The sequence below is a fragment of the Alexandromys fortis genome, unplaced genomic scaffold, assembly GCF_014885135.2.
Source record: "Alexandromys fortis isolate MF-2015 unplaced genomic scaffold, M_Fortis_MF-2015_v1.1 scaffold_156, whole genome shotgun sequence".
Taxonomy (NCBI): domain Eukaryota; kingdom Metazoa; phylum Chordata; class Mammalia; order Rodentia; family Cricetidae; genus Alexandromys; species Alexandromys fortis.
In genome coordinates this window covers 1,354,163-1,379,960 of record NW_026068028.1, presented here as the reverse complement: position 1 = coordinate 1,379,960, position 25,798 = coordinate 1,354,163, and the positions used below count along the sequence as shown (strand labels likewise).

Genomic DNA, 25,798 nt, shown 5'->3' with positions numbered 1-25,798 from the left:
ACTGATTAATTTTAATTTATACTTCATACCTCAAGGGCGTCCATGGGTAGGCGGCCTTTATTTAATAGTTGTGTTGGGTTTGCGTGGGAGGAGCAGGTAGGGGACCTCAGGCTCTTAGCTGCTAATTTTGGACATCTGTGGTGGCTTTCCCTGTCCCCTCCATGACCTCTTCCTCATTCGCCTTAGCTGTGTCCTCTCTCACCTCATTAAAAAATTCTTCCTAGCAATGCTGAAAACATCAGCAACAGGCAGGTGTGGGAAAAGTCACTTCCCTTCCCGTGATCCTTCTGCCCAGACTTAGAAATGGCCTTCTCTCCGGATCCCAAGCACAGGGCTAAGGAAAGGAATGACAAGGAGAATTCTGGAGCCAGACAGCCTACTGCCTAACTAGGCTGGTGACCACAGACAAGTTACCTAACCTCTCTGAGCATCAGTTTCTTCACAGACCCACAGAGGTCAGACTCTACCACAGCAGAGTTGCTGTGTGAACTCGGCTAGTTTGGACTCAATCCTACAGCTCCACGCCAGGCAGAGAGAAGCCCACACACCATAGCAGGTTTTATAAAGATTTTTTTCCTGCCTTGGCAGGAAGTTCCACTGTCAAGTGAGTGCATTTCCAGGACTGACTTGGATTGCTGGCTGTCTCCTCCTCATTCCTTTTCCTAGTTTTTTATTATATAGGTGATGGTGGTGGTGGTGGTGGTGGGGATCTTGCGACCCAAGTTGACCTCACACTTGCTGTGTCGTGGAGACTAAGACCTCTGCAGGGATGACAGGAATGCGCCGTGGAACCCAGGGCTCCTTGGGAGACAGGCAGACTGTCTAGAAACTTGCATAGGTCCCTAGCGGCTCCTTCTTCATGATCAGTGTTGGATGCCCCTCCCTCAAGGCCATGCTAGAGGTGGAGGGGAGGGGCTGGTATGGGTCCCTGCAGCTCCATTCCCACCCCGGCAGACCCCAGGTCTGCACGCGTTTGCATCTTCTGTTTCAGCAATCGCATTAAAGTTCAGATCTGTGTAATGTGAAGATGCCCCGTGACTGCAGAGTTTCTGGGCGTGTTTGTTCGGTAAACCCTGTTTGCCCAAGTGTGAGGCAGTGATGGGAGGGCCCGAGGACTCTGGAAGCCTCTTGTTTGGCATTCCTGTTTGTGTGTGCGCATGTGTGTACAGGCGTGGCAGCCACAGGCCAACACTGAGTGCCTCGCTCTACTGATTGCACGCATGTCTTTGAACGGGGCTTTTCACCAAAGCCAGAGCTCACCAGCTGGCTAGAGGCCCTGGGGTTCTCTCCTTGGCCCCTGGCTTTGATTACAGGCACAGACAGACACAGCTTGTTTTTTAGGTGGGTGGTGGGGCTCCAAATTCATTTCTGTATGGTTGCACAGCACACATCTGACCGGCCATCACCCTAGCTGACATTCTTGTTACTATAGGTGATGTAAAACTTTCCAGATTGAGAGAACACCATTAAAGGGGTGAGGGAAAATGGAGTAGCTCCTGTGGGAAGTCTGTCAGTTTCTTAACAGGCTAAACAGGTGGCCCCATGACACAGTAATTCCGTCCCAAAGAGAGCCCTGGAAACATGTTTCCCTATAGATGTTCGTGCACAAATGCGGATAGCACAGTGTTTCCCAACCTTCCTGGCGCTGCGACCCTTTAATACAGCTCCTCATGTTGTGCTGACCAAACCATAAAATGATTTTCATTGCTCTTTTATAAAAGTAGTAATTTTATGAACCATACGATAATATCTGCGGTTTCCAGTAGTCTTTGTTGACCCCTGTGAAAGTGTCATTCGACCCCCCAAAGGGGTCCCACACGTTGAGAAACGCTGCTCTAAGCAGTGTGATTCATAACAGAAGACCCAACCACACCCAGTGTCCATCGGCAGGTGATGGATAGATAAATGTGGTACGCCCATATGATGGAACGATAACTAGTAATGAAAAGGAGGTACTGATTTTTGCCACAATATGGGGGAAGCTTAGAAAGATAGCAAGTAATGGAAACCAGACACGAGAGCGTACTTATTGTCAGTTGTAGGAAATGCCCAGGACATAGAAACAGAGCAGATTAGTTGTTACCAGGGCCTGGGACGGAGGGAACAGGGAGCGACAGTTCATGAGAATGAGTTTTCATTTGGGTGATGAAAACATTGTGGGATTAGATACGGGTGCCGGCTGCACACCTCAGGAGTAAACTAAAAAAGCCTTGACTTGTGTTCTCCAAACATATGACCAACATCTGTAACGTCTAGTGCAGGATTTAAAGTCAGTTCCGAGGCGGCTTTCTCAAAGGCATCAGCTGCCTGAAATAGAATCGTGACAACCAGTAGGAAAACCAGGGAGAGGGCCGAGGATCAGTGGGATGTTCTTGGGGCTCGGAGGTAGAGCCCCTTTGTCTACCATCCGTGAGGCCCTGGGTCCATTCCCAGCACTAGCAAAAAGAGAGACGATGAGATAGTGGAAGAAAAGGAGGAGGGAAAAGACCGGGAGAACGAGGAGGGTGGAGAGGAGGGAGGGAGGCTGATAGATATGGGTGCTCCATGGGCAAACTGAAAAGCATTGAATTGTGTTTTGAGCAGCATCTGTAACAGCTGGTGCATGGTGATGGTGAGGAGGAGGAGGAGGAGGAGGAGGAGGAGGAGGAGGAGGAAGAGGAGGAAAACACATGAGGAAGAATGGAAAATGAGGGAAAGGAGGAGATTTCCATGAAAAAGAATGGCTTTGTCGTCTCCCCCCCCCCAGCTCTTTGGGTCTGTTATATACATGCAATTCATAAATTCTGGAGGACTCTGCTGCTGCCCATGCTATGATTCCATAATTTACTACAACCCCGCCTGGGCCATCGAGAGATGCTGACAGCTTCCGAAGCAGAAATAGCAGTACCTTTTCAGGTCACGCCCACCTCCACCACCCGGGGCTCCCATGGTGATAATTCCTAGCTGCCCCCTTGAGTTGCCCTTACAGAGACCGACTTAGCTGCGATTGTGTTCGGCCTTTTTCAGCATCAAAGCCACTGACTGCCTGGAGTTTGCCTGTTCGTCTCCAGAGCATTGCAGGGGACACCTTGGGGGAAGAAAGGCTCATGAATGTGAGCCGGCTGCTTATAGCAATAGTTGGGTAGAAACCTCGCCCAGGGCCATGGGCGCTTCCTGGGAGAGGGTTTGGCTCCCAAGTGCTGCCTCCTATGGGGTTTGCAGCAAGAGGTTATGTAAGACTAACCCAGAGCTGACCTAAAGCATCCATGGTTTTTTCATGATGGTTGTGGTTCTCAGAAGGGAAAATGAGGGCTGATGAGGATGTGGGAAACCTGGGCCCTTCTGCTTGGCCAATAGGGGAATTAAAAAAGAAAGGCCCCATAGAAGAAGTTTATGGAGGTCCTCAAAAAGTTAAGTCTAGGGTGACATTACTCAAAAGAAAACATATAAATGATCAATAGGAAAATGTCAGCTTCCTCAGCCATCAGGAGAATGCAGATCAAAACTACATTGAGGAAGCTAGAGAGACGGCATGATGGATCCAGTACTGTCTTCTAGCCTCCAAGGGCATCTGCATTCCTGTGTACCTGTATGCATGCCTGCACACGTGCACACATGGAACTATATATGTAGTGTGTGTGTGTGTGTTTGTGTGTGTGTTTAAAAACACTGTTTCTCTGTGTAGCTCTAGCTGTCCTGGAACTCACAGGCTAGCCTCAAACTCACAGGAGACTCTGCCTCCAAGTGCTGGGATTAAGGGTGTGCACCACCACCACTCTACAAAATAATATACTTTTTAAAGGAAGTAAAACTACATTGCAATTTTGAAATGCATCACACAGAATGACTGTTCTCAAGAAAATCTTTGGGAACAAATGCTGGATAGGATGTAGGGAAAGGAACCCTTGCTCACTGCTGCTGAGAATGGAAACAGGTTCGGCTATTGTGGAAATCAATATGGAGGTTCCTCAGAAAACTGATGGTGGGACTCCGCGATCCAGCTATCCTACTCCCGAGAATATTTCAGAAGGATTCCAGTTCAGCGCACCACAGAGAGATAATCGTGCACCTCGCCTGTTGCTGCACAGTTCTGAATTGGTCCAAGTCCAGGAACTAGCCTAAAAGTCTATCAATGACTGGACAGAAGAGGTGGTGTCTACACAGCGGGATCTTACTTGGCTCTGAGCAATAATGAACTCAGAGCATTTGCAGGGATGGAGGATCATTGCGTTACACAGAATAAGCCAGGTTCAGAAAGACAAATAGCTGATGTTTTCTCTCATTCGCAGAATCTTGATTTGCGAGAACACAATGATAGAAGAGAGACACCTAACATGAGAGCTATGGGAGGGAGACAGGGATAAGGGAGAGCAGGGTGTTGTCCAAGTGCATTTCTTACGTGTGTGAGAGTGTCCTAATGAAGCCTTTATAAAATTGATATATAGGAATAATTATTTTAAGAAACGGAAGTGGCCTGTAAGGTGACTCAGCTAGCAAAAGGCACCTTCCACCAAGCTTCCCCTCAGTGGAAGGAGAGAACCAACTCCCATGGGTTGTCCTCTGACCTCCACACACATGCCATGACTCATGCACACACCTTGTCATGTTAACACCTTTACAAAATTAATACAAGGAAATTTAGAATTTAATGTTAAGCCAAGGATTACTGTAGGCTCCTGCTCTCTGCCTTTGAGTCTATATTGGAAACATAAGAAAGCAGAGACTCATCAAGGACCTTGGTAGTCTTGTTCATGATAGCCCAGAGGTAGCCCGGCTTGTCTCCCTAAGAAGAATGGCCAACCAGTACGGCCCCTCCATGTGGGAGGGGGAGTATTATTCAGCCCAGGGAAGGAAGGACATCCTGACACACTGCTGTGGGGATGATCACGATGAAATGTTACGGCATTTGAAAGCCACCGTGCCACACACTGAAAGCAAAATAACAACAAAGAGGCACAGATGTTGCCTGATTCCATTTCTGTGGGGCATCTGGTGTGGACAAATTCATAGGGATGGGCAATAGAAAAGGGGTGACCAGGAGTGGGGGAAGTAGGGTGCTGCATGCCAGGTTCAAGGGCTCTATTCAGGATAATAGAACAGTTCTGGAGGTGGGTGGTGGGGATAGCTCTGTAATGTTCTAAGTACAGTTAGTGACATGAATTGCTTACTGAAATTGGCTAGGCAAGTGGCAGCATAGGCCTGTGATCCCAGGAGGCAGGAGGATTTCAAGCTGGAGGCTAGCCTGCTCTCAATAGCTAGACCATTTTCTCCAGTAATAGTGTTGATAATGGTGATGATGATGATGGATGATGATGGTGGTGGTAATGGTGGTGATGATGATGATGGATGATGTTGTTGATGGTGATGATGATGGTGGTGATGGTGATAATGATGGTGATGATGGTGATGATGGTGGTGATGGTTGTGATGGTGGTGGTGATGTTGGTGATGGTGGTAATGGTGATGATATTGACGATGATGATGATGAGTGGGTTCGTAGTTATCTTCATTGGAAATACCTGTCCAAGCCACTTACCGGGAGAGTTTGTTTGGGTTCAGAGTTCTAGGTGACAGAGTCCGTCATGTTGGGAGGCGTGGCAGCAGGAGCGGAAGGTAGCTCACCACATTGCATTCAGTGGCAGGAAGCCGAGAGAGGAATGTCGCCCTTTGGTTCATTTCTCCTTTTTGTGGCATCTGACACCAGCCCACAGAATGGTGTCTGCTTTCCTCACCTCAGTTACTGCAGTCTAGACATTCCCTCACAGTCCTGTCCAGAGAATGCTGCTTCCTAGGCCACTCTAGATCCTGTCGGGCTGAAAATCAGTATTAACAACCAAAGGGTTCCCGACAGCCAGCTGTGTACACTTTCTGGCTATGAACACCCTCACGCCTGGGGCGGGAAGCCACTGGAACCTTCCAAGCTTAGCTCTTCACATAGAGCTTGTGGCCCCCTCTTCCACAGTCACTGTGAAGTGACTTGAACATGCTCCGCCAAGCGATCCCATGGCCTGCGCGTACTCTTGACGTCTTGGTTTTATAGGCATGGGGAAGCTTCACTCATCCTTTCACATTAAGAGCCGCCATTGTTCAGCTGCAGTCAGCAAGTGTTCTCTCTGCATTCGGTTTCCCCTCCTGTCCTCCCGAGGTCTCCTAGACACAGAGCTAACTGCGGACACTCCTGCCAGTACGCGTCTGCTTCCAGCCGCACTACAGCTCCTGTTGACTCTATTGGTCCCTGAGAGAGAAGATTGCGAAAATCCTCAACCGAGGTCAATAGCTTCACAAGCAGGCTTCTTTTGTTCTAGAAAGACTCTGTCACCCTGGTATCAGACAAACCTCTTGGGAACAACTTGATAGCAGGCCAAGGTCCTAAAACATAGACAAAACAGTCGCAGGCAGATGACACAGGTCCTTCAAAAGTTCCCTTCTCATAGAGTCTCTTTCTAGTCTTGGGATTGGTGTGCAGTTTCCTTCCGTAGTCAACGCAAGCACCTCATTTGCTTGCTAAAGGTCAAGCCTGTCAGCAGACCTCTTCATTTCCGGGCCTTGTGATCCGCTTCACATTGGCTGCAAACCACCAGAGAGTTCTGATGATGTGCCAAGAGCCTCCAGCTGGTGGCCTCATGCTGTCTTGCAGGCAGAATCCCTTAGGAAACTCTCATCTTCCACCAACATGGAGGTTGCTGTCCACAGCTCTGCCCCCATTGTCTGTCGGGTGTTCTTACATGTGTGGGGCGCTTGGTTTTGTTTGGTTTTGCTTTTTTTTTTTTTTAATGATCCAGGGACTGGGGAGATGACTCTCTGTGAAGTATGCGTTGTGTAAGCATGAAGACCTGAGTTCAGGTGCGCAGGCCCAGGTAAGGCATGGCAGTGCGAGCTGTAACTCCAGCGCTGGGGAGCAGCGGCAGGAGACCCCCAAGGCTCGCAAGCCAGTCCCACTTCATCAGTAAGCTCCAGGGTCAGTGAGACTCTGCCTCCAACAGCAAGTTAGAAAGCAATCGAGGAGTTCACCTAATGCCAAGCTGTGGTGCACACTACACCACACATGCACACGTACACCACACACGCACACATACATCACACACGCACACGTACACACACATACACCTCAAACATGATATAGGATGTGCAGGACTCAATACCCACTCAGTGTCCTACAACCCGCTTACAGAGAATCCACACATTCTTCCAGAGTGACTTCCCTTGTGGTTTTACTTTGCCTTCTAAAAGATTCTGCTTTTGCTCTCTCATGGCTCTTCCGGGCTCCCACTAATGGCTGACCTTCCAGCTTCTCATTGACACACCTAGTGTTTCAGCCGCACTGTAAAATGCTGAGTGTGCATGACGTCATTTCCCTGTCTGACCTGGGAGTCAAAGGAATCCTTGGGATTGTACAGAATATGCACTTTTAAAAGTTTTTAAAATTTTCAGATTTTATATGTGTAGATGTTTCACCTGCTTGTGGGTATTAGGAGTTGAACCTAGTTCCTCTGCAAGAGCAGCCAGTGTTCTTAACCACTGAGCCATCTCTCCAGCCTCTTTTTATTTTAAACACATGCTTTTTTTTTTTTTTTTTTTTAAATCCTTCCCTATAAAGTGCATCAGAATTCCTGTGCTGGCTGGAATAGGCTAAGTCTCCCAATAGCATCCTTGCAGTGATTGCAGGGATATCTCACCAGACTTCAACTGCAGCAAAGGCAACCTTGAATTCTTTCCTTCTACCCTCCTCTGTCCTCAGGGTCATGGACTGGGTTCAGTGTCCCTGTGCAGGGTTGTTTATGAGTTTGTCACCAAGGTTGTTGTTGTTGTTGTTTGTTTTTAAGTTAGATGTCAACAGCCCAGCCCTTTTTAAAGTCTTTCCACCAGCCTTTTTCACCCCTGCTTGCTAGCGTAATGACACAGGCGCTCCGTAAACAAGGCACCTCCAAGGGCTTCAATAAAAGTCCAGGAGGAAAGATAAACGCGATGGTGCGCTGATATCCTGAAATCTGAGCCTGGGGTTGGATCTTTCTTTGTGGGATCGGATATTGGTTTTTTGTGGTTTATTGACCTGGCAGAGTGACATCTGAAGGAACACCCAAGAACGTCACCAACCCCTCCTCCTCTTCTACACTTCCCTGTCTGCACGGGAAAATCTACACTTAGAATCTCAGAGCCTGCCAGACAAAAGGGTTAGTGATCCTCCTGCTGGGCAGACCACACCAGGTTTAAAGCACTTTCCCTGAAGAGAGAGAATTGAGATTGGCCTTGGGGTGAAGCTTGTTCTTGAAGAGAACCCCAGACTGAGATGCAGCTGAAGAGGGGGCTGCTGGGTGGGATGTCACGGTCAGAGGCCTTTAAGTACTGTGCTCCTGCACCTGGTGGGTTGAAGGGACCAGCATGCATCTGCACCCTTTCATCAGCTTCCTTTCTGCCGGGGTCACTGTCACAACTTGGCACCGTCAGCCGCATGTCACTTGGCAACATCTGCCTTGTGACTCCTCTAGAGGACTCCTGTGGGCTCTCAAGGCCCAAGACCCAATGGACACAGGGTTTGTCTGGCGAATCAGGAGCCAGGGAGACTGTGGAAAGACGGCATCTGTTTCTCCTGTTCCCTGGTGTTTCAATGCCTTCACCTAAGTTCTCTAACCAAAGATGTGAAGAGAGGAAAATGTGGAGACCCTTGTCTCTTGAAGATGGTTTTGTGGTTTTTGAGACAGGGCTGCGTGTGGTACAGGTTTGCCTCAGATTCACCCTGTAGCCGAGGATGACCTTGAACCTCCTGCTTCTTCAGCCTCTACCTTCCCTGTCCTGCAGTTATATCCACAACCCTGTAACAGCTCACAAACATCTGTAATTCCAGTTCCAGGGGCTACAACACCCTCATACAGACTACATGCGGGCAAAACAGCAATGCTCATAAAATAAAAATGGATAAACCTTTTTGAAAAATATAAATCTCTTAACTGTAACGAAAATTGCATCATGGCCAGATGGTCACATTTTAGTACAAACTATACTGACTATAAAAGACATGTTCTCAGGCCTTTTCAAAAAGTGATAAAAATTATGATTAAAAAAGTATATAAACCAGTCTAGTGAGGTGGCTCAATATGCAAGAACAGTTACTGCCAAGCCTGGTGACTTGAGTCTGATTCCCTGGGACCCACATAGTAAAAGAGAGAGCCAATTCCCATAAGTTACTCTCTGGTCTCCACACAGCCACCATGGCACACGCGTACATGCACACGCACGCACATGCACACGCACACACACACAAACGCAACGTGATATTAAAAAAAATTAAAAATATGCACAACCTGGATTGCAACTTTTGAACCACTTTCATTGTCAGTCCAGTGGCATTCCCACATTATTGGGTGCCAGCCAAACTCAAGCTTTGCCATCTTGGAAGGGGTTAGGATAACGGGCATGTGCACCATGCCTGGGGTAGGTTGGCGTTGTATTTTGTTTGGCTTGGTTTCTGGTCCATGACAGGGGCCCTGTTTTCTCCAGCTTCTCAGAGCACTAACGTAACGAAGCAGACTGGCTCGTCCTGGTCCCCAGCGGGACCAAGCAGCTGTAGTAGCTACTTGCGTTGTAGCTGTAGCTGTTTGTAGCCAGGCCTGTGATTTAAGAAGCATTTGAACTTGTGATTTTTTTTGTTTCCTCATTTGATTCTTACTGTGCCCTGTGAAGGGTTTTATTACTCCCATTTTGCAAAACGGAGCTGAGATACAAGCATCCTGTTGGGGTTACAGAGCTAAGTCAAAGGCAGAATGAGGACACTCGCTCCCTGTTTTCTTGTTGACAACCAGGTGCTTTCCACAGGGGAAACAATTATCACCTCCCTGGTGGCCCAGGGGATAGCTGGCCCTGAAGAAGGGAGGGTTTCTCCAATCGCTTCCTTGATGACCTGTGCTTCCTCCAGCTTTAGACAGACCCCTGACACGTGGCCAGCCACCCCACCCCACCCTACCTCCAAGGTTTGGGAAGGTAAAATGGGCTCGCTCTAAATCTTAATTGGTATAAATTAGAGTCTACCACTCCCAACAATCAAGCTTCTTGTTTTCCCTTTGATGTTGTGGGTCTTTACAATCAGACCCGTGTTCCTTACCAGTGATTTAACGGCAATCTCAGTCACATGCTGAGTTCTCGAAGGAGGGATCTCATCTAGAACTCATAAACTTTCTGCCTAAAAACAGCTAGAATCACACAGCTAGAATCACACTAGCCATGGTAGCCCACACCTATATTCTCAGCCCTTGGAAGGTGGTAACAGGAGGATCGGGAACTCAAAGTTAACTTTGGCTCTATAGCTAGCTTGGGACTCCTTTTAAATTTTATTATATTTGTTTTTAGATATCTTTGTGTGTGTGTGTGTGTCTGTGTGTGTGTGCTCATTTGTGTGTACCATCCTGCACATATGGAGGTCAGAATAGAACCCTGAGTATCAGTTCTCACTCCTTTCCTTATTTGAGACAGGCTATCTTATCATTTGCACTTTTGCACACCATGTTAACTGACCCTTGAGATTTGGGTATCTTTTATCTCCGCTTGTCATCTTCCCTGTAGGAGCTCTGGGTTAACCCTTTGACTTAATGGGAATCTCACATCAGGTCCTTAGGATTGGCTGGCAAGCACTTTACCCACTGAGCTATTTAAAACCCCACCCCCACTTTTAAGGGCACACTCTTTGTAGCCCCGGCTGCCTGGAACTGGTTAATCTTCCTGTCTCAGTGTCTTAGTTTGGTTTCTTTTGCTGCAGTGAAACACCATGACCAAATGCAAGTTGGGGAGGAAAGGGTTATTTGGCTTACACTTCTATATCATTGGTCATCATCAAAGGAAGCCAGGACAGGAATTCAAGCTGGGCAAGAGCCTGGGGGCAGGAGCTGAGGCACAGACCATGGAGGAGTGCTGCTTACTGACTTGCTCAGTGGGCCTTCTCCTGGACCCAGTATCACCAGCCCAGGAATGGTACCACCCACTATGGGCTGGGCCCTCCCTGTCAATCACTAATTAAGAAAATGCCTACAGTCTGATATTATGGAAGTATTTTCTCCTCTCAGAAGACTTTAGGATGATATTAAATATCAAGTTGATATTAAACTGTCTAGCTCATTCAGACTCCCATGTACTTGGGTTACAGCCTGGTTGGACACCCCCCCCCCATTAAGGCTTGAGGTTGTTGAACCACAGAAAGTAGCACAGTGGCACTCAGTCCTACAGTTAGGACAGTGTGAAACAGCGACACCTTGGTTTCTCTTGGCCCCTTCTACAGCCCTGCCTTGGCCCCACCTCTGTAGCCCCAACGCCCATACAGCGCTGTGCACAATTAGGGAAGATTCAGACCCCTGTGATGTTCCCGACTGTGGAGATAATTGTTGGGGGTCACTCTTGAGATGATAGCGCACTCAGAGACCCAGCCAGCAGCAGCCTCTAGTCCTGATTACTTGTAATGATGATTACCCAAACTCCAGAACTGGAACAATAGATTCTCCAGAGATGTGGTATCTAATTGAACCACTGTGCCGTATGCGTACAGGTAAGGGAACTTTGATCTGTCAGTTAGACTTCTGTTACAGAGGCCTGGTTTCCTGTCTCCCGCCCCCCTTTCACTTTAAAGCATATTGAGGCCTAGATTTTTTTTATTTAAGCCATCAACCTATGAAAGGCAGAGGCTGGGGAGAAGGCTCAGGCAGTAAAGTGCAGTGGTGGTCCCAAGTTTGATCCCCAGAACCAGGGCACAAAAGCCAAACTCATTGACATACCCTTGTAATCTCAGAGCTGGGCAAGGGGACAGAGAGAGCAGACCTTTGGGGCTCAGAGGCCAGCAGACCTAGTTAGTCTACGTGGCAAAACTCAAGGTGAACTGTACCCAAGGGCAGACACCCGAGGCTATCCTGGCCCCCACATGCATGTATACGCACATGACTCGAGAAAGCATTGACCTTCTTTGGGTTCTCCAAACCCTTGTTTCCTCATCATTGTGAATATTAGAAGTGAGTGGAAGATGCCAATCAGTGCTGGTTGCATAAAGCTATGCAATGCCAGTTCTGCGATCAGGTCTTGGGCCTTGATACCATCAGAGCCTTCCTGCGAACCTTTCGTTTTAGTTCCTTCATCCAGTATTCAAATTTGTCTGAAAGTGGTGATCTGGGCATGTGTCTTCCCTGACTTACATAGAAAAAAGGGTAGGCCTCCCAAGGATGAACTCCTGTAGACTGGTACTATTTAGTCCCCCAAAGTCCCCGTGAGTGCCCCCACCATGCTGCACCATAGTGGTTTGGCCTTTAGTGTGCCCCCATAAGTAACCCTTGCCCTGTTACCGAAATGTCAAAGGTCTGGGGTGACCCCAGACTTGGCTTTTCTTTTTGCTTATGTGTATATATGAGTATATCTGCACAGATGTGCAGGTGCCCATGCAGCCCAGAGAGTGCGCCAGATCCCTTGGAGCTGGAGTTATAAGTGGTTGTGAACCACTGGATGTGGGTGCTGGGGACTGACCCTGGGTCCTCTGGAAGAACAGCTGGTGCTCTTAACTGCTGAGACATCTCTCCAGCCCCTGGGATGAGGCTTTCTTACATGGTTCAAGAACTATCTGTCCTCTCCCCATAGCGGCGACACCATTTGGTACTCATGTCTGAGAGTCAAAAGTGGGGTATTATAATAAAACCATTACAGACTTTGTCTGCTTGGCCCTCTCTGCTGACCATGCCAACAGACCAGTTCTGGTTTCCCTGGGAGGGAAGGAAGGGACAGACATGGAGCCCTTGTCCCGCCACCCCTAGCCCCTGCAGGTTACCCCCCAGCCCCCAGACTGATGCAGTCATGGTGAGCTAAGGCTGGTGTCTGCCCCGGGCTGGCCCATGAGGAGCCGCTGGAATGATCAATGAGGCCAAGCAGCTGGGTCCGCGCTGGCCGCTGTGAATCAGCAGCCTCTGCCTTGCCTGGATCCATCTCCCCAGAGCAGGGAACACTCGAGCTGTGCCCAGCCAGGCTGACTCGCGTCTGGCTAATGGCTTTTCTGTGTCCCGCATCGACCTTGGCACCCTACGTTTGAAAGCTCCCAGAGACAGTGTTGCTGGTTGATGCCGCTCTTCTTTGAGCTTTCCAGTGAGAGACCTTGACAGGACTTTGAGAGTGGGTGACTTCAGACCCAGAATTCTTTTAAAACTTGAGGTAAAATCTACGGGACATGAAATTAACCTTTTAAACACATTTTATAAGTGTATATCGATTTTCTATAACATGGCATTGTCATGCATGTGTGCGATGCATTTTAACTATAATTATCTCCCATGACCTTCTTGTCTCCTCTCCTATTGCTGCTGATCCCTCCCCAGCTCTCCCCCCTTTTTACCTTCATGCCTGTGTCCCACCCATCTACTCCGCAGCTTTTGGTAACCCTAGTTTTATCTGGGCTGCTTACAGGAGCATATACAGTAAATAGCTTAGGGGCTATCTACTCCCAGTAACATGGGCTAGTGGCTACAAGACATGAGAAAACATCTCTTTCTTCCCCTAGCAACCATTAACTATCTTTAGATCCAGGTGGGGGTGGGGGGCAGCAAAGACAACTTTGCGTGGTCTTCCTTCCCACTTATGCTGGTCCCAGGGTTGGAACCCAGGGAGTCAGGTTTGTGTAGCAAGCACCTTCATTTGCTAGTCAGCCGTCTCCAGGGACCCTCCCGCCTTTACCTCCCCATCGTGGAGAGTCTAGGTGCCTGCCACACGCTTGGCTTTTCTGGTGTTGTTGGGGGGGCGTGTCTACGTTCAGTGCCTTAAGCCTGTGTGGCAAGCACCGCACTGACTGAGCTGTCCCCAGGCTCCTGTGCTGCTTCTTTGGGCCTGCCTGACAAAATGACCCATACTGGGTAGTTAAACCACAGCGATTTATTTCCTGTGTCCCTGCTTGTCTCTGCGCTGGATTAAAGCCTATCCCAGTGGTATCTTTTTTTTTTAAAAAAAAAATTATTTATTTATTATGTATACAATATTCTGTCTGTGTGTATGCCTGCAGGCCAGAAGAGGGCACCAGACCTCATTACAGATGGTTGTGAGCCACCATGTGGTTGCCGGAAATTGAACTCAGGACCTTTGGAAGAGCAGGCAATGCTCTTAACCACTGAGCCATTTCTTCAGCCTCCCAGTGGCATCTTTTAAAATATCCCACCAAGAGATTTCAAGATCTGAACTCTCAGAGGGGGAAACTCTTCAACCCAGAACACACACTGAGTGGCTTCAGTATCAACACGCCATTCCTTTTTGTGGCTGAGTAATAGTCCACTGTCTGTGACCATCGGGTTTTTAAACACCACGCATGAGCGATTGCCGTTGACCTCCGCACCCACTGAGTGGCAGAGCACCGGCCCCAGCTCATGTAAGGTGGACAGTTGATCTCACAGGTATCGCTTTGTCCTTGTGGGACGTCTTTGTTAGTTTTTCCGGAACAAAAAGTAGAAGCTGTACTGGACACAGGGGAAGCCAGGTCAAGCCTCTGATTCTCTGATTTGTTTTAAAAATGGGCCGAGCTCCCAGCTTCCTCTGTCCTCTCCCTGCTCGTATCTTACGCCTCCCCTCCCCACAAGTTCACAAACACACATTAAAAGCATTTTAAACACGGACTCGTTCTGGACAGGACCATGGCCAGATAGGAAGCATAACCCTTGGAGAAGATCCAGCCAATAGCCTGGTTCGTTGTCATGGTTACTGGGCCTGGTCCCTTGAGCTGGCTGCAGACTGGAGCCTGTTCGGATTATCTTCACACTCCCTGCCTCAGTATGAAGCAGGCGGTGGAGGGATTACCTTGTGACAGGAGACCTCTGAGCTCTGGTGCTGACTTGAATATTTCAGTCTTCTCTAAAGTTAGCAGATTCCTCTCTCTTGCACACAGATGGGGACTGTGCATCCCTGCTAGCCAGGACCCTTTTAGGAGCAACTGGGCCTCCTCATTACCCTGCCCAAGATTCAGGTCTTGGCGGTGGTGACTTTGTGTGCTGGCAGAGTCCTGACCCAAGCAGAAATGTCCCTTGTGCAAAAGTTATACCTCTCTCCCCTCCCACACACGCAGGGTGTGTCACTAAATTCATTTTGCCACCAGGAAGTCCACCTGCTGGGCTGGGATTGGTTTTTTGTTTGTTTGTTTTGTTTCTGTTTGAATTGTTATTGTTGCTTCTTTTTTGTTAATGTACTGAATTTTAGTTGTGTGTGGGTAACTGCCGTCCCACATGCGTAGGGGCCAGAGAACAGCTTCATGAGCCAGTTCTCTCCTTCTACCAAGCGGGTTTCAGGGACCAAGCTCAGGTCGTCAGGCTTGGTGGCAAGTGCCGTGTTCTGCTGAACTGGGCCATCTCACAGCCTCAGACTCGGAGAGAGGCAGGAGAGAGAGTTGGACAGCTTAGGGATGAAGATAGTAAAGACAGCATTTCAGTCCCGGATTGCTCCATGACCCCACTGTAGGGTTGACACGTGGCCTTTGAACTCCGGAAGACCCCACACCATTAGTACATTTGGTTGAAAACGATACCAGAGAAGTTCCTCAGCATGGCACGGGCTCCTCGAACTGAGTCATGTGACATGCAGATTTGTAGCTTTGTAAGCATCTAGGGGCCTTAGCGTTCGTGAATGCCTGCGACAGGATTATCAAGAGTTCCAGGCCAGTGTGGGCTTGGCAGAGACTGTCTCAGAAACAATTATTCTTGCCTGGCATGAGTGAAGCCCTAGGTTCAGTCCCCAGCATTGAATAAAACGGGGTTGGTGGTACTCACCTGTAACCCCAGCACCCGGGAATTCTCGGTGGCAGAAGGAGCAGAAGTGTAATGTCATCCCTGGCTACATGGCGAGTTTGAGGCCAGCTTGCACTTCATAAGATCTGTCTCACAAACAAGACCAAGTTGGATTGGGTGTGACAAAACCAACCTTTCTCACGATCCTGTCTAGCCACCTGTGAGAACTGCTATTCTAGGCGGGAGCAGATGCAGGTGACAGTTAATCCCTGTGCCCAGCAATGCTGCCAATTAGCTAGAAAGCCAGGACAGAAATAACACACCCTAGGCTGCCTTTGGCCAAGCCAAATAGAACACCGACTGCCTTTAACCCTGTACAGCCAGACCGCTCTCAGCATGGGCCTGAGCCCCAGGGGGCACTTGGTATGCCCACTTATTCTTCCCAGGAACGTGCCGCTCCTGCCTTCTGCTCGCCCCCAATTCTCTGCCAGGCTCCAAGGAAAGTCACCTTAGACCCAAGTGGCTGCTGGCTTTTCTCAGCAGAAGGTGGATGTGATTAGCGTCTGGGTATCCTGTCGCTGGAGGACAGTGTGGGGATTCGTCAGAGGCAAGCTGGGGCTGACCTCTCTGTTTCCCCTTCTCTGTTTGCTTTGCAGTATAAAATCGGACAGCTGTATATGATCAGCAAGCACAGTCACGAGCAGAGCGACCGGGGCGAAGGAGTGGAGGTCGTGCAGAACGAGCCCTTTGAGGACCCTCACCACGGCAATGGGCAGTTCACCGAGAAGCGAGTGTATCTCAACAGGTGAGTCTCTCGCGCCTGGCGCTACCCTGACAGCCAACCATATTACTGCTTCAAAACCAGAATCATCCATCAGGAGAATGTGAAGATTCTCTTGAAGCTACCTTGGATGACGTAAAATGAAATCTGATCTATCCCGAGGTCAGTGCTAACCAGGAAGAGGAAATGACTGTGGCTTGACATAGTTGGGGATCCAGCAGCCCCTGTGACTATGGGTCTTGCTTAATAGGTTTTCCACATACTGTCCGATGTCCCTGCGAGTTCCCAGAGAGCTAATGATGGCTAAGGTGGCTTCCATTTCCCTAAGGGACCCACCCTTCCTGTGGTCATTGTTCTCCTTTTGGGTACATTCTAAACCAGCACTAAGCCAGGCTATGCTTTCTGCTTTGCAAAATGTATTTGTTTTTTAATATCTTCTGTTTCCTTACTGTCAATGACATAATGGTTTGGGGCTTGTCCAGTCCTCTCCCCATTCTATATCCCCATCCAGCCATTACTTTTCTGTTAATATTCTCTGGCTCAGAATATTTGTAGTGAAGCGTTAGGAATGTGTGCAATGCTAGTAGGAAGGCCCTTGAGTTCAGATCTCCGGCCCAGCATATACCTATGATCCCACTGTTGGGAGGCAGAGATAGGATTATTCCAGGATATCATTGACCAGCCAGTCTAGCCAGATCAGTGTGCTCTGGGTTCAATAAGAGACTCCGCATTCAAACACTAGACAGAGAGTGGATAAGGACAATACCCAACGTTGACTTCTTGCCTCCATGTAACACACACAGACTCAAATATTTGTAGTTATATATGAAGTATATTTTTATTGAAATTAACTGCTCAACAAACAAGCCTTGTATTATCCTTTCCACAGTGTATTTACACACACAAACACACGCACACGCACACACGGGCCTGCCACTGCCATACCCTCTGGCTCATTTGTGACTGTGCAGAAGCATTTCCGACACACCAACTGGACAACTCCGCTTACTCCCTGGCCTCCCCGTGAGTGTTGCCCTATCCTCAGTGGCTTGAATGTGGTCATTTTCTTTGGGGTGGTGGTGGGGAACATATTTAGGCACATCTCTCTCCCAAAGGCTGAAGTAGACGATGCTGTCAGAAGAGATTTCCACTCCCGTCAGCAGAGTGTGTGGAAGTCTTCCAATCCAGTACCTTGACAGCGAAGGCCTTGGGCTGATCAACCAAATATGTTTTCAGCTGCCCAGGGATACATTACCCTGGAAGTCTTGAGTCACGCTGAAATGCAGACGAGATGGATCCCATTCATCTCTTGGAAGCTGCGGGTTCCCGTGGTTTAGAAGCAGCTCAGGCCCCAGCCAAATGTTTATCTGCCAAAGTCACTGGGCCCTGGGTATGGCTAGAGACAGATCTTCTGCTCCGGTCTTCTCAGTGTGGAGGGTGTCAAGCACACAGGAGCGGGTGCCCCTCGGGCATCACCTCCAAGGAGCAGGGAGACATGTAGGACGGTCGTGAAAATAGAAACTGGAAAATTCCATTTCTCGGCTACAGTTGCATTCGCTTAAGTGATTGCCTGGGGACAGTTCCCTAAAGTACCCATCCAGAGAAAGGTTAGAAACTTTATAACTTTTGCTGGAGCAGAAGACGTCTCCAGCTGTCTGTCATGTCTGTTTTCTCTATCTGAATATATGGTATTTATTTTAAAGGAGTCATAAACACAGCGAGAGGGAAATGCGTTATAAATAGACTCTGCGCACTTCCAGTAATAGTAACTGGAAAGATTAGCGTCGACCCTCCCCCACTTCCTATGACAAACACAGGATGAAATATAACAATATAAAGCTGAGCTTAAAACAAAGAAAGGGAAATCCTTAGGTCCTGGAGTCAGAATGGGAAAAGGACCAGAGAGCGAATGTCATGGAAACTGAGTGAGACATCAGGACCACTGTAGCCCTGATATCCGGGAGTAGGGGTTTTGGACCCATACCGGGACAGGACATTTGGCCTCAGGCCTACACACATGGGGAGGATCTGCGAGTCAGCCGTGCCTACTGGTTCACGACAGACTGACACGCTCAAACTGAAGAGATGGCTCGGGGTTAAAAGCGCATCATAGTTTGGTCCCCAGCACCCACGTTAGGTGTGGTTCACAGCCACTTGTAACTCCAGCCCCAGGGTGTCAGTGCCCTCGTGGACATATATAAACACACACACACACACACTTACAATAACAATTAACAGTGCTTTAAAAAGAAAGAACAGCTAACAGATACTTCCACAAGGTTCAAACTTAAGGAGAAGGAGCGTATAGAAGAAATTGGTACCCCCCCCCACACACACACACGCCAGGCTGACCGAGCACAGAATGCTGTACAGGCGCGGACATTGACTCGTTGTGGTGTCTTTGTAGCATCAAAACAATAGACAACAATAATAGAAGATTAAAGGGTACTTATTATAATGAAGGAAATGCTTCTAGATGCTAATATAATTTAGGGGTTGAAGAGAGATGTTGATTTTTATCTGACACCGTGGGAAGGTACTAGTTAGTGCAGTAAAACAAGAGAGTGGGGCTGGGGATGATTCACATTGGTAGTGTGCTTGCCTGCTGGGAAGTTCATTTTGTCAACTTGACATAGTCTAGAACCCCCTGGGAAGAGAAACTCTCAATGAGGGACTGTCTCGGTTGGGCGTGTCTGGGGGGCGTGTGAGGGCGTTTCTATGGGGGCTGTCTTGATATGTTAATTGATGTGGGAAGACCCAGTTTACTCTGGGGAGCATCCTTCCCAAGGCAGGGGATCCTGGACTGCGGGAGAGTGGCGATGTAGAGCTGAGTGCAAGCTTGCACGCGGTCCTTCCCTGCTCTTGTCTGTGGGTACGACTAGCTGTTTCACCTTCCTGCCACCTGGATGCCTCCCATCATGATGGGCTGCTGCCTGGGCTATGCTCACCCCTTCAGCTGCGTGTGTCAGAGTAAACCAAGGTAGCTGGCAGGCATAACACACGCACGCACGCATGCATGTGTACCATAGAGAAAAAAAGGAAAAAAAAAACTAAACTATCAGTTATAACTAGAATCAATGAATGGGAATTAAGGATCTTGCACATAGTTATTAAGATCAACATAAGAAATCAGTAAGGAGACAGAGACAGAGACCCACATTGGAGCACCAGACTGAAATCTCAAGGTCCCAATCAGGAGCAGAAGGAGAGAGAGCACGAGCAAGGAACTCAGGACCGCGAGGGGTGCACCCACACACTGAGACAATGGGGATGTTCTATCGGGAACTCACCAAGGCCAGCTGGGCTGGGTCCGAAAAAGCATGGGATAAAACCAGACTCTCTGAACATAGCGGACAATGAGGACTACTGAGAACTCAAGAACAATGGCAATGGGTTTTTGATCCTACTGCACGTACTGGCTTTGTGGGAGCCTAGGCAATTTGGATGCTCACCTTACTAGACCTGGATGGAGGTGGGTGGTCCTCGGACTTCCCACAGGTCAGGGAACCCTGATTGCTCTTTGGGCTGATGAGGAGGGGGACTTGATCGGGGGAGGGAGACTTGATGGGGGGAGGGGGGAGAAATGGGAGGAAGTGACGGGGAGGAGGCAGAAATGTTTAATAAATAAATTTAATAAAAAAAATAAAAAGGATAAAAAAGAAATCAGTAAGGTGGCTGTGTAAATTCATACACAAGAATCGATAGCATCACTGTGTTTATCACGCCACACATTACGCGTGTAGGTCAGAGATCGGAAGAACAGCTGCAAGAACTTAATTTTGAAAACAAAATCCATTCGCAGTAGAAAAAGAAACTTAGAGGTACTTGGTTACAAATCACTTAGTTATAATTGTGTAAACTTTGGAAAATTAAACGAGGCGTGGGTTTGGAATGAGAATGACCCCACAGTTTGGGGTGGGGGCGGGAGGATTAGAGAGACAGTGAGCATCTACTACTCACTGTACGATTGCATTTTCAGTCAGCAATACAGCCAAACCTCTAGTTCACAGCATACATGTAAAAATAAATTACAGATCAATGTCATCCCCAAATGTGGAAAAAGTGGAGGGAAATATAGATAAACATCCTCTATTATTAGCAGAGTGGGATAGGCCTGATAAGACATCAGGACATGGACAGATGATAATGTTTTTATATAACAAGTTCTGGCACTTAAATAGAAGCTCTTTCAAATAAAATTTCTAAAAGTGTGTGTGTGTGTGTGTGTGTTCCTGTATGTATGTGCAAATGCATGCAGTTCCCATGGAGTCCAGAAGGGGGCATCAGATTCAGATTCCTGGGGCTGGAGTTAAAGGTGGTTGTGAGCTGCTTAGGGTGGGTGCTGGGAACTAGATTTGGGCTCTCTGCATTAGCACTGTGCGCTTCTGACCTCAGAGCCATCGCTCCAGCCATAATTTCTTTTTAAATCAACAACTAGGGGCTGGAGAGATGATGGCTCAATGGTTAAGAGCACTGACTACTCTTCCAGAGGACCCCAGTTCAGTCCCCAGGACCCACATGGCACTCACAACTGTTTGTAACTCGTTCCAGGGGATCCGTCCAACACTCTCATAAAGACAAACTCCAACGCAATGAAATAAAAATAAATAAATCATTTGAATTAACAACTAAAATGACCAGACAGTCCATTCGGACCTCGAGAAGGGGGTTGGAAATGCAACTCAGAGATGAGGAAGTACAAACACGGAGAGGCTCACCTCACCAGGAGGCAAGAAAACAGATTAAAACAAGGACATCTCTACCCACACTCATCAGAGTGACAAAAATTAAATGTGATGAGCCTAGGGATTATCAAGGATGTGAGAAAACAACTCCCTTCCAGCGCTGGAGGGAGCCGCAAGCCGGAATCACCTCTCTACAGAACCATTGGCAGTAATGGGGAAAGTTGGAAATACTCATGCCTCCTGTTTACCATCCTACCTCAGGGTGGAACCTCACAGAATTACTGTGTTGTGCCTAAGAGACAGGCACCATGCGATCCGTTCTGTCACTGACTGCAATGGAAAAAGCCTAAGACAATCCAGATGTCTTCAGTGGGAATACCTTTGCATTACAGTCGCATGATGGAAGAGTTCCACTGTGGTTTAGCTTAATGAAACAGATTTACTTTGGCAAATTTCATAAAGTGAAAAGCTTTCATAAAGGCAAGCTATAGGAAAAGAACAGCAGAGAAGAACACGTCTGGCTAAATAGCAAGATGGTAGCCTTATCATTACTTTGAGAAATCCACAGCTAGGAAGGATTATGAGTCTAAAATTCTCAGTGAGAAGCTTCCGTCAGAAAAGCTTGTGATTTGTAATGAAGCATCGTCTTCCGAGATTAAACAGGGACATGTAACAGTTTTTTCTTTGGACGCCCAAATGCCATCTATATGGAACGTGATGAAGGCCCAGGGAGCTAGCTCAGTTAGTAAAGACATCAGACAAGCAAGCCTGATGAGCCAAGTTTGATCCCGAGGTAACCAGCTTTAGGAGGGGGGGGGGGGGGGGGGGGGGGGGGGGGGGGGGGGGGGGGGTGGGAGGGAGGGAGGGAGGGAGGGAGGGAGGGAGGGAGGGAGAGAGAGACTGTGTCCAGTGCGTGGTGCTTAATACTAAAAGGGAAAGAAAAGGCTAGACACAGAGCTGTGTTCTACAGTCCCAGCACCCTGGCAGTGAGATGGAGGCAAAGAAAGGAGAATAATCCAGGAGCTCAGGGGCTGGCCTGGAGTTTGTAATGCAGCACATACGGTGGCACGTGAGAACCAGCTCCCAAATTCGCAACACTGTACTCACACACGCGTACACATTCACACAGTAAATAAGCAGAACGAATTGGAGGAAGGATGGTAGCTTTTGAATGTTATATCTGAAAATAAAACAGGGATTTGGGCTTATAATTCAGTATGAAACAATCATTCCTATGTATACACACATAAAATAATGATTGTGTCTGCATATTTATACATGTCTATAACATAGAGTTGTAGACATTGCCATTGGGCAGCATCTATAACAGTAAAGTATGACGGTCTACAACATGTATCTGCCTACCTTGCTTAATTTTCCACCAGCCAGAACATAAGCTCAGCTGCTTTGGTCTGTTCCTCAATGGTGTATTTAAAAATGGAGATAAACACCAGTGTGTGTTACGAAGACTGTTGAAAGAACTAGGAACCCCAAAGAAGTGAAGGTTGAATGAAATGAGGGACAGGCTAAACTAGGGGTGTGTCCCGGTGCTTAGATGGGCAAGAATTAGCTCTTCATGTATGCTGAAAACCCAACATGACCAATGCCAGTGACTGGGGATAGCAAGAAAAAGACTCATGCTCAGTTGATGGGGGAAATTTCCAGGCGCGCTAACCATGTGATCATGAGTCCATTGTCTATGGGTCGGTTATGTCTACAGGTGGCCAACCATCACATGGTGGATTCACTTGGACAGCCTAGGGTAGACTTCAGTAAGTCCTTTTTCATTTATATGAATAAATTATTTATTTTTGTTTTATGCTCATTGTTTTGCCTGCATGTATGTTTGCATGGGGGTACCAGGTCCCCAAGAACTGGAGTTCCAGACAGTTGTGAGCTGCCATGTGGGTGCTGGCACTTGAACTCTTCCTCTGGAGGAACATTCAGTGCTTATAACTGCTGAGCCATCTCTCCCGGCAAGCCCCCCGTTTTTACACTCAAATGCATCTACAACATGATCTTGACTTTCCCTCTGCATGCATGAGTAACCAAAGAGGCAGTGCCTAATCCATTTCCTTGCCAGAGATGAGCAAAGTTTTGACTTCCTTTGTATGAGTCGGAACTAGGTCTGTCCTTTTATAACCTAAAAAACATTTCTCTCACATGAAAGTGATAAGCCAATAACTTTTCATTCTTATTTATTTATTTCAATTAATTAATTTTTAGGCCCATATTTCAGCAGCAGGGAGATTATGATGTCACAAAAGAGAAAGGAAAATTGATATGCAGACAGCTTTGTGTAGTGGTACACTCCTGTAATCTCAACACCGAAGAAGCTGGCACAGGACAATTGAAAGTTCAAGTCCAGCCTGGGCTGTTTAGTGAGACCCTGTCTTAAAAGACAGAATTCACGTATGACAGAAGCATGAATTAGTAAGATGGATTCCCATAATCACAAAAGAAAATCAAACCCATTGCTTTGTAGTCAACGGCAGCCTAGATCTAGTCCAGGTTGACCTATGGCCTGCATGCAGAAGGCACAGGATTGTCATGTCACATGGAATGTCATACTCTTTTGTATGTCATTCACCCATGTGTTGGAATCTTACAAATGCAAGTAAGTGTGCAACTTTCATAGGAGTCCCCTTGGGGGTTAAGACCTGGTCCTTGTCTTGCACTCCAGAGAGGGTCCCAGGCTAACTGGGCTCTGCATTTGTGAGTCTGATTGATCTCTTGTGGCTGTCTGGAGAGAGTTGATCTTAAAGGGTAGGTTGGCACTGGTGTCTGTGTCCTCATTATGTGGAGTGTCCTATGAACCTAAATTAATGACAGTCTCCCTGGCAACAGTCTATATGGGTTTGGAAAGCGATTTCTTGCCCAGTGAAACCATGAGCAGTTCTGGCTGTATTCAGAACCTGTGTAACCAAGGCCTACTCTTCTCCTAATGTAGAAAAGAAGAAAATTGCCCCAAGAGGAGATAGATTAGTCCATAATTGTTATTACCAAGCAAATCTCAGACATTCATCTCTCAGGGAGTAGTGCACTTTGGCTTGTGTGTAAGGTATCTGTGGGGATAAGTGGAAGACTAGGCAGAAAGGAAATTTGAGGCTCTGAGTGACTGTTCACAGCTACCAGCAAAAGAAACAAAGTCTGTTGTGAGCAGAAGGAGCACTTGATGGAAGCATGTCAGGGAAGCACGGGATTTTCTAGAGCCATATGAAAGGGCAGAAATCAAGGCAGCTCCAGAATGGACAGTGGTCTTTGAGCAGAACCCAAGGCCTACCCCACCCCTGCTGCCTGCCCCCCCCTGCTGCCTGCCCCCCCCCCCCGCTGCCTCCAGCCACCACTACCACCGCTGCTATGGGAGGCCTCCAACGGTTCCATCGTTCTGTCCCGTGTTCCATACCCCAAACATTGTCATGTGCAGACTGTAGGTTTGCCGGCTGCCTCAACACAGAATCGTTTGATGATGACATAAAATAGAAGGAGCCATTGAGGGCTAGGAAGAAGCCTAAAAAGAGGGTGGGGAAAATAGCAGCAGGGGAGATGGACAACATGTGAAACTCCTGTGAGAATCTCAGTTTAAGGGTGTGCGCGTGTGTGTGCGCGCACATGTGTGTGTGCGCGCGCATGTGTGTGTGCGCGCATGTGTGTGCGCGTGTGTGCACGCATGTGTGTGTGCGCGCACATGTGTGTGTGCGTGTGTGTGCACGTGTGTGTGTGCGCGCACATGTGTGTGTGACGGTGAGGGAGGGATGGAGGGAGAGAGAGAGGGAAGACTGTTTGGGAGTACAGAGGAAGCAGAAAAACAATCAGGGGGGAGGCCTGGAGGGAGGGGGGTAGTAGGGTGAGCGTGAGCAAGGGCCAATGATATATGTGAATACGAAAATGTCACAATGAAACTTGTTATAGTTTACACTCACTAAAACTCCCCAACACACGCTTGCATTATGTCCCTAGCTCTAACGCTGACACCCAGCATGTAGGAAGAGAAATTACCAAAGTGGCTGCTGTCCAACATAGTTGAGCCACTTTATGGCCCATAAGGGTGCCATTTCTCCACACAACCAATTGTCCACCTTTGCTGCTTCCAAGACAAGGTTTCTCTGTGTGGCTGTCCTGGAACTCACTCTGTAGACCAGGCTGGCTTCAGACTCAGAGATCCGCCTATCTCTGCCTCCCGCGTGCTGGGATTAAAGCCGTGGGCTACCACCAGCAGCTAAATTCACTTCTTTGCAGGTATTTCGTCACCTAGACTGTCCCTTGACCCAGCTTTTCCTTTGACTTTCTTCAGCGCATCTCCCCACAGCCGCCCAGGAGTGGCGAGAAGGGAGCTGAAGAACGGATTGGCACCCCAGGGAAGGAGGACTCTATTTTTAGGCCTCTTTTTCAGTCATGACATATACTCTCCATCATCATGGCTGTGGGATTAATTAGGCCATTCTGGCATCTGGCAATCCGGAGGTCACCAGCTTCCGGTGGGGATCCCATTGCCTGCTTGACGAGATGTGCGTGAAGACAGCCTTGTTCTTTCTGCCACCTGGCCCTCACCCTCCGCCACAATCTCCGCCAGCCTCTGGTGACTTTTGTAGGAGAGGGCAAAGCTTCTGGAAGTCCTGAATCCAGACTGCAGTGTCGCCATC

The 25,798-nt window shown here is 48.1% G+C and overlaps 1 protein-coding gene across 1 annotated transcript in view; it reads left to right on the top strand.

Moving 5' to 3' along the window:
* Pitpnc1 (phosphatidylinositol transfer protein cytoplasmic 1) overlaps positions 1–25,798 on the top strand; it is a 276,807-nt gene that overhangs the window by 122,586 nt on the left and 128,423 nt on the right. The window contains exon 2 of the mRNA XM_050164216.1: positions 16,346–16,494. Coding sequence (XP_050020173.1) covers positions 16,346–16,494 — 149 coding nt within the window. The remainder of the gene's footprint in view (positions 1–16,345; positions 16,495–25,798) is intronic.